At 36.0% G+C, this 10,000-nt stretch overlaps 1 protein-coding gene across 4 annotated transcripts in view; it reads left to right on the plus strand.

Annotated features, from left to right (window-relative positions):
* pard3aa (par-3 family cell polarity regulator alpha, a) overlaps nt 1–10,000 on the plus strand; it is a 708,633-nt gene that overhangs the window by 554,484 nt on the left and 144,149 nt on the right. For all 4 annotated transcript variants that reach the window (XM_056450319.1, XM_056450321.1, XM_056450320.1 and 1 more), the window contains one exon: nt 1,186–1,458. In XM_056450319.1, the coding sequence (XP_056306294.1) occupies nt 1,186–1,458 (273 nt within the window). The remainder of the gene's footprint in view (nt 1–1,185; nt 1,459–10,000) is intronic.

The following is a 10,000-nucleotide window of genomic DNA, read 5'->3' on the forward strand; positions in this document are numbered from 1 at the left end:
TTGTATTTTTGTATTTGCCAACTTGAGCCTCCCCACAAAAATACTAAAATAATTTACACCTTTATATAAAGAAGTTATTAAATTACATATAATAATAATAATAATAATAATAATAATAATAATAATAATAATAATAATAATAATAATAATGTTTTTCCATAAAGTAGTTTTTTATTTTAATGTAAAATTTTTATAATTAAAAAGTCCTTTATTGTGCTTTTGTTGACACCAGCATTTCTTTTCCACATCTAATAATAATAATAATAATATAAGTAATGACTAGTATGCAATTTTAGATTGATTATATTTCAGTAGTATAGTTTAGAAGTCTCGGCTGGCATTTCTGTGTGGAGTTTGCATGTTCTCCCCGTGTTGGCGCGTAGGTTTCCTCTGTGTGCTCCGGTTTCCCCCACAGTCCAAACACATGGGCTATAGGGGAATTGATGAACTAAATTAACTGTTGTGTGTGTAAATGAGTGTGTATGGGGTTGCATTAGGAAGGGCATCCGCTGCGTAAAACACATGCTGGAATAGTTGCCGCTGTGGCAAGCCTTTATAAATAAGGCACTAAGCCGAAAGGAAAATTAATAATAATAATAATAATAATAATAATAATAATAATAATAATAATAACAATAATAATAATAATAATAATAATAATAACAATAATAATAATAATAATAACAATAATAATAATAATAATAATAATAATAATAATAATAATAACAATAATAATAATAATAATAATAACAATAATAATAATAATAATAATAATAACAATAATAATAACAATAATAATAATAATAATAATAACAATAATAATAATAATAATAATAATAATAACAATAATAATAATAATAATAATAATAATAATAATAATAATAATAATAATAATAATAACAATAATAACAATAATAATAATAATAATAATAATAATAATAATAATAATAACAATAATAACAATAATAATAACAATAATAATAATAATAATAATAATAATAATAATAATAACAATAATAATAATAATAATAATAATAATAATAATAATAACAATAATAATAATAATAATAATAATAATAATAACAATAATAATAATAATAATAATAATAATAATAATAATGCTTAATTTATTTTAATATGTAAAACTGTAATTTAAACTGTCATTTGTGTTGTGTTTGTTTGCAGGATTCAGGCAAAGACGCGTGAGCTGCGGGAGCGTCAGGCCAAAGAGCGCGAGTATGCTGAGATCCAGGACTTTAGCCGGCCACTGAGCTCAGACGAGGAGCACACCTACGCCGGCATCGGCTCTCTGGACTCATCTCTTGACAGCAGTCTGGACCTGAGCCTCACGCCAGGACAGGAGCGTCCGCTGGGCCCCAGAGAGCCACCGCTGGCCCTCGAGACCCTGTACGCCCAGGTCAACAAGCCCCGCAGCGCCCGGACGGTCCCTGCAGACAGGTAAGCGCCTGATGCTAAAGGCTGATTTATTTACTAAGGCTGATTTGAGTTTTTTATTCAAATAGTTTTCTGAAAATGTGTATTCTCAAACATGATGCCCTAAATAAACTGGCTTTTAAGGGTAAAACGGGGGTGTAGTGACTGACTACATTTGAGCTGAGCCCTGAATTGGTATAATGTTGGGCTCCGCCCCTGCTCGATGTGTCCGCGAGTTCTGTTGAGTGCACACGATGACTAGGTTAGGGTTAGTTTTAGCATTCTGATATTGTTTTAGCATTCTGTTAGTATGTTTTGCATTCTGTTAGGGTTAGTTTTAGCGTACTGATGGGTTAGAATTAGTTTTAGCATTCTGATATTATGTTTTAGCATTCTGTTAGTATGTATTGCATTCTGTTAGGGTTAGTTTTAGCGTTCTGTTGGGGTTAGGATTAGCTTTAGCATTCTGATATTGTTTTAGCATTCTGTTGGTATGTATAGCATTATGTTAGGGTTAATTTTAGCATTCTGTTGGGGTTAGGATTAGTTTTAGCATTCTGATATTATGTTTTAGCATTCTGTTAGTATGTTTTAGCATTCTGTTGGTATGTATTGCATTCTTTTAGGGTTAGTTTTAGCGTTCTGTTGGGATAAGGATTAGTTTTAGCATTCTGATATTATGTTTTAGCAATCTATTTGTATGTTTTGCATTCTGTTAGGGTTAGTTTTAGCATTCTGTTGGGGTAAGGATTAGTTTTAACATTCTGTTGGGGTTAGGATTAGTTTTAGCATTCTGATATTATGTTTTAGCATTCTGTTGGTATGTTTTGCATTCTGTTAGGGTTAGTTTTAGCATTCTGTTGGGGTTAGAATTAGTTTTAGCATTCTGATATTATGTTTTAGCATTCTGTTAGTATGTTTTAGCATTCTGTTGGTATGTTTTAGCATTCTGTTAGTATGTATTGCATTCTGTTAGGGTTAGTTTTAGGGTTCTGTTGGGGTTAGGATTAGTTTTAGCATTCTGATATTATGTTTTAGCATTCTGTTAGTATGTTTTAGCATTCTGTTTGTATGTTTTGCATTCTGTTAGGATTAGTTTTAGCGTTCTGTTGGGGTTAGGATTAGTTTTAGTATTCTGATAATGTTTTAGCATTCTGTTGGTATGTATAGCATTCTGTTAGGGTTAGTTTTAGCATTCTGTTGGGGTTAGGATTAGCTTTAGCATTCTGATATTATGTTTTAGCATTCTGTTGGTATGTTTTGCATTCTGTTAGGGTTAGTTTTAGTGTTCTGTTGGGGTTAATTTTAGCATTCTGTTGGGGTTAGGATTAGTTTTAGCATTCTGTTGGTATGTTTTAGCATTCTGTTTGTATGTTTTGCATTCTGTTAGGGTTAGTTTTAGTGTTCTGTGGGGTAAGGATTAGTTTTAGCATTCTGATATTATGTTTTAGCATTCTCCCTGCTGAATAAAAATAGCTTAAACCAGACTAGGCTGATTTATTTCCAACCTGGTCTTAGCTGGGAAATGACCTGCTAAAACCAGCTAGACCAGCCTAGTTTAAGCTGGTTTTGGCTGGACTCCCAGCCTGGCTAGGTTGGTTAAGCTGGTTTTAGCTGGTCATCTCCCAGCCTGGAAATGGCCAAAACTACCTTAGGCTGGTTTAAGATGTTTTTTCAGCAGGGCTGTTAGGATGTTTTAGCATTCTGTTGGTGTGTTTTAGCATTCCGTAGGGTTTGGGTTAGTTTTAGCATTCTGATATTATGTTTTAGCATAATGTTAGGATGTTTTAGCATCCTGTTAGGGTTAGGGTTAGTTTTAGCATTATGTTAGTATGCTTTTGCATTCTGTTAGTTTGTTTTAGCATGTTAGTATGTTTTAGCATTCTGTTAGGGTTAGTTTTAGCATTTTGAAATCATGTTTTAGCATTCTGTTAGGGTTAGTTTTAGCATTTTGAAATCATGTTTTAGCATTCTGTTAGGGTTAGTTTTAGCATTTTGATATCATGTTTTAGCATCCTGTTAGAGTTAGGGTTAGTTTTAGCATTCTGTTAGTATGTTGCTAGTATGTTGTCCTTGGTTAGACAAATTGACAGATAGAAGTATGGCATCAGTATTTTAAATAGCAATGATATTTCACAGTATTGCCAGTCTTATAGTATTTTTAATCAAATAAACTCAGCATTGTTGAGCAGAAGAGACGTATTTCAGAAACTTTAAACTTTGGCTTTGTAAAGTAAGGTAAGAGTGTTTGTGTCGTGATGTTTATTTCTTAGACTTGAGTGTTTTTCAGGCCATTTCAGTAACACTCGGCTGATGAATCAGTACAATAACGTGCCTGACATGTTCTTGACTGCGAGGACTCAACCTTGGCTGTGTGTTTCTAAAGCTTTTGCATAATTCCAGCTGGATTGTGTTTGTGTCCGCTGCCAGCTGTCAGATTTCTGCGCTTTTTTAAGGTTAGATGAGGTGAAGGGCAGCATCACGTCTGAAGCTTCTTTCATGTAGGACGTTTCTCTGCTGACGAACTGAGCATGTTTTCTTTTTTCTTTACGTTCACTTGTGTCTGGAAGTTTTATAAATGAAAAGCTGCTTTCATCCACCCTTTGTAGTATGAGCAAAACAAAAAAATGAAAGTCAAACAAACAGTGTTATCAGATTTCTCACCTGTGTCCCCGGCGGCTGCTTTTATAGCAGAGCTAAATCATTGATAATTCTCTGGATGGGGAAATTTAATAACCAGCAGGCTCCTTTATTATCACGGATCATGTCAGATTCAGGCCAGCTTTTCTCATCGACGTGCGCTGAATCCCTGTAAACTCATCTGGGTTGTTAAGAGGAAGCAACTTTTTAGTGCAGAGTGCTCATGTAATGATTTAGCATGCAGTTTTCCCTCCTGTTGACACGTTTTCTCATGACTCTTATGGAAAAAAGCACACTTCACACATACTGTTATACAGAAATACCTATTATTATTCACTTTATTTGCAATGTTGAATAATACAATACATTTAAAAGTATAATCTGACATTTAAATAAAATGCATTCAATATCTGTATTAATTCTGGCTCTGTTTGGAGCTGAATAATTGTTCTTTTAGACATTAATAAGCAGTCTGATTGTGATTTTAACTATGCTATTACTACATTTATTATTTTTTTAATTCATTAAACTTGATTTTGTGCATTTCATTTTTGATAGGAAGTTTAATTTGAATACACTACATGACAAAAGTCTTGTCGTCGATCCCAATTGTAAGAGCAACAAATAATAACTTGACTTCCAGTTGATCACTTGATTATTTTTTTTTGATGAATCACTGTTGATCTGCATCCCAACCATCACAAATACTGCAGAAGACCTACTGCAATCTGCATGGACCAAGATTCTCATAGAAATCAGTCAAGTTTGGTGAAGGAGAAATCATGGTTTGGAGTTACATTCAGTATGGGGGCGTGCGAGAGATCTGCAGAGTGGATGATCAACATCAACAGCCTGAGGTATCAAGACATTTGTGCTGCCCATTACATTACAAACCACAGGAGAGGGGAAATTCTCCAGCAGGATAGCGCTCCTTCTCATACTTCAGCCTCCACATCAAAGCTCCTGAAAGCAAAGAAGGTCAAGCTGCTCCAGGATTGGCCAGCCCAGTCACCAGACATGAACATTATTGAGCATGTCTGGGGTAAGATGGAGGAGGTTGGAGATGAACCCAAAGAATCTTGATGAACTCTGGGAGTCCTGCAAGAAGGCTTACTTTCGCCATTCCAGATGACTTTATTAATCAGTGATTTGAGTCATGTCAGAGATGTATGGATGCAGTCCTCCAAGCTCATGATGGAGTCAGACACAATATTCATTCTGTTTCTACTGCAGCATGAGCACATATTCTATACTGGACATTATTGAAGGTTCAGTGACAAGACTTGTGTCTAAGCAGAGTCAGACCTTACTGTCCTAATGAAATCATTAATAATCAAGGCATGAACATATTTTATTGTGGTCAAATAAGTGTAATCTAGAGGCCTTTACCTTTCATATAAGCCACTTCTGATGCCAAATGATCAACTAGAAGTCAAGTTATTATTTGTTGTTGCTAAAACTTGGATAGACGACAAGACTTTTGTCAAATAGTGTAAATCATTGCATGAAATGTATCAGAACTTACAGCATAATATGAGTATGACTGGTGTTATAACCCCAGTGGGACAAACAGAGTTTAATTACACTTCTTAGACTTTGCAACTCAGGATTGATCAAAAGCAGCACCACTTTATGAAATCAACATATTTACTGCTAACAGAACAACATCAGTAATACTCTGAAAAAATCAATCAAAATAAATTCGTTTGAGCATTCAGTGATCAATCTTTCGTGCTGCAGATTTGTCAATATGTGTAAATATTAATGTTAATCAACAAAATTCAAGGGCACAGCAGTGTGTGAGATATGAGGAAAAATGCTAAACATGTTTGACGCAATGTGTTACAGTGATGTAACTTCAAATATCTCTTTGCAAGAGCTGTTTTTCACACTTAAGGGTTATTTTATATATCAGTATATTATCAGCAAGCAGTTTTAAAATTTGAAGTATATTATACTAGATCAGTGGGGTGACACGGTGGCACAGTGGTAGGACTGTCATCTCACAGCAAGAAGGTTGCTGGTTTGAGCCCCGGCTGGGTCAGTTGGCATTTCTGTGTGGAGTTTGTATGTTCTTCGCATGTTGGCGTGGGTTTCCTCTGTGTGCTCCGGTTTCCCCCACAGTCCAAACACATGCACTATAGGGGAATTTATTAACTCAATTGTACGTAGTGTATGTGAACGAGTGTGTATGGATGTTTTCCAGTACTGGGTTGCAGCTGGAAAGGCATTCGCTGTGTAAAACATGTGCTGGTTAAGTTGGCGGTTTATTCCGCTGTGGCGACGCCTGATAAATAATGAGACTAAGTCGAAGGAAATGAATGACTATACTATCAGTGCACATTCAATGCAATTAAGTCCACTTGTTTTTTTTTCACAAGGAAATTCAGGACATTTGAGTGGGAAATATAAATATCCAGCATAATGTGGAAGTCAGCAGCAGGTGGTGTTAATAATGTCCACTCTTTTTTCACATGTTCTTGAAGACAGGAAGAATCAATCGTCAGGCTTTTTAAGGCGCCTTAAGGGAGATCTATTGTGTGTTTCAATTGTTTCTGGATGCTAAAAGCTGTCTTTTGTTTGGAGTGCACTAGCAAAGCTTTAAACAAGTTCCAGGCGTTGGAGTGAGGATGTAAACTTGACGCTGTGATTTACAGACATTTATATTTAATATGTGGAGCAGGAGACTGACCTACATTTGTTGTTGTGAAAATAACTTTTTTCTTTGTCCTTTTTTAAGATATAATAGAATAATATTACCTAAATAGTGTTATATATTACATGAAGAACAGGAAAATCGTCTAAGAAGTGCAGGCGGAGATGTTTGTAAAAGGATATGACTATGATATAAAACGTCTACATGTTCTAATACACGAGTAGGATATTATACGCAAAAAGGCCTTCTACTAATGCAGCAACTTCCATATTTATTTTGATATTTGGTGCCAGTTTATCAGGAAGTCACAATACAGGGTTCAACACTAAAGATTTTTTTTCTACCGGCCCAATCAGGCCAGTGGTTCAGATTTTGACTTGCATTGCCAGAATTTTCAGTGGCTCCACCGAAAAAAAAAAGAAGTTAATAGCTATTTCTTAGCCACATATTTTAAATAATGTGTCAAAAGCCAAATATAATTGTACTTTTTATTCAGCATAACTTTTCTTTTAATACTTTTAGCTGACAGAATTACAATTGTGATATAAATAAATAAATAAAAAAACACCTACTTTTGACACCTACAGATATCGTCACCCAATATAAATCAGAGAGGTAACACTTTCTCACAGAGCCTCATTTCAGTCATCAAGTTTATCTATTGAATGAATTCAATTCAATTCACCTTTATTTGTATAGCGCTTTTACAATGTAGATTGTGTCAAAGTAGCTTCACATAAAAGGTCACAGTAAATCGGAACAGTGTAGTTCAGTTTGTAGTGTTTAAGTTCAGTTCAGTTTAGCTCAGTTCAGTGTGGTTTAATAATCACTACTGAGAGTCAAAACACTGAGCAAATCCAACGATGCGCAGCTCTACAGATCCCAAACAAAGCAAGCCAGTGGCGGCAGCGGAGTGGGAAAAAAACTTCACTAATTGGCGAAAGTGAAGAAAAAAAACCTTGAGAGAAACCAGACTCAGATTAATCAATCTAATTAAAAAAATAATAAAAACGTTGGCTAGAATTCTGCCTTATAGGCTTAAATTATAGAGAGAAATAACAGATGAAGTGAGACTGCAGTCAGATCATGAAGCAGATCAATGTTGAGCTTTCTTTGGAGGTGTCAGTGCAGAACTGAACAAAACAACAGGCCTAATACAAAATATTCTAAGATTAAGTTATGAAAAAATGATCAGATGATAATTTCTGTCAATTGTCCTAACGTATAAACAGCACTATATAATATTCCAGCATGCTTTCACTTTCGTATTCGACATGAAGCCACATTTACCAGTAGGAATGACATCCCGCCCGACTCATAATTCTCTCTTCATATACAGTAGCTGTATATATGGCTGTTACACAAGCATTATACACTGTGATATAGCCTGGTTTGTTGGTTCAGTTTGCTTTCTTGCTACAATCAATCTGCACCAGAGTTAGTTTCAATCAAGCCGAGACCACCTCATTCAGGCGATCTCGGACCGATTGTTTTGGCACGGATCTGAGCGCGATTGCGGGATTCACATATGCCTAACAAATGTCCAAGTGTGAAAGCACCCTAATTGACAAACAGTCGCAGCTAAATTCAACTTTAGTGAGAAGGCAGCTCTGGCCCCGAGTATCTCACATGCTGGCCCCGGGCCATCCGGGGGTCCTTATTGTCAAGCCCTGCAATATTGTTCTCTTGGACTTGTTGGATGGATACGCAAATGTTTTATGCGATATTCCAGTTTTGCGCACACATTGAATTTGCATCTTTGGATGTAAACATGGCTAATGTTAACAGTGGAGTGTGTTCCTCTAGAGGTTGTGTAATGGTTAGCTGTTGGTTCTCAGTAATGACTCTCCGCGGGTTCATTAAGGCTCTGGTTAATTGGCTTGTGAAGCGCTGCGGTGATTGACATCTGTCACTCCAGGCGTCTGACCTTTCCCAGGGTGCACTGGAAAAGGGGATTATTATGTTGGCATCTGCTGTTCTCCCAGCAGGACGACACCCGCTGTCAGGAGATCCCCCACTGACACACACTCACACACACTGACACACACACACCATGTGGCCAGAGAGAGTATAAGGAGGCCAGTGTTCTGTATATTATGTTTTATATGTTATATAGTAGGAGTTGTAGTAATATTATGTCCTGTTTGTTATTTATTTACTTGTTTAAATGTGCTGTATTTACGTTTTTGACTTTTATAGATTATATAAATACCATAATATGTTTAATCAACATACTTGTTTATCTGAGAAACAATGCTAATGTGAGATATTCTGCTTTGAAAATGTGTGTCTGTATCAGAACGGCTGTCTTTGTTTTGGTCTCTATAACCAGCCCACTGCCAGTTTACCCAATTCTATTTCAACACCCAGGGTTGCCTTAGTGGAAAACAATGTATGTCAGTCAGTGATTCAGTATATGAGGACGTGGCCAGAAATGTGACCACTGGAGGATGTGATCTGACGTTTAAATAAAGTACATTCGATATCTGTTTTAATTCTAGCTCTGTTTGGAGGTCAATAATCAGCTTGTCTGATTGTAATTTCAAACCTGCTATCTCCATTTACTCTTCTTCAATTAAACAAACAGAGGATTTTTGTGTGCAGTATTTCATTATTGACAGGAAGTTCAGTTTGAATAAGTCATTGCATGAAATGTATCAGAATTTACAATATAATCTGAGCATGACTGGTGTTATAACCCCAGTGGGATGAATGGGGTTTAATTACTAAGTCACTTCTCAGACATTGCAACTCAGGATTGATCAAAAGCAGCACCGCTTTCGAAATGAGACACAGGTAATTTGCAAATAATATAAATGAAACAAGCATAAACATTAACTGAGCAGCTTACATTGTAATATAAAGTTAGTTTCAATCGAGCCCAGACCACCTCATTCAGGTGATCTCGGACCGATTGTTTTGGCTCGGATCTGAGCGCGATTGTGTAATATAAATGAGACAAACATAAACATTAGCCGAGCAGCTTACATTGTAATGCTGCGTTCACACCAGACGCGGAAGAAGCATCAAGCGCGAGTGATTTACATGTAAAGTCAATGAAAAGGACGTGAAAAGCCAACACTATCTCACGGCAATTCGGAACTTTTTGATTTAGTGGCTAATTCGTACGAATTCGTGCGATCTAATTCGTACAATTTAGTACGATTTGCTCATCACCCAATGACTGTTGGGTTTAGGGGTGGGGTTAGGTGCCCCGCCTCCTTTTTAAAATCGTACAATTTCGTACGACTGAACTCGTACGAATTAGCC

This window comes from Danio aesculapii, chromosome 24, assembly GCF_903798145.1.
Source record: "Danio aesculapii chromosome 24, fDanAes4.1, whole genome shotgun sequence".
Classification (NCBI taxonomy): Eukaryota; Metazoa; Chordata; class Actinopteri; order Cypriniformes; family Danionidae; genus Danio; species Danio aesculapii.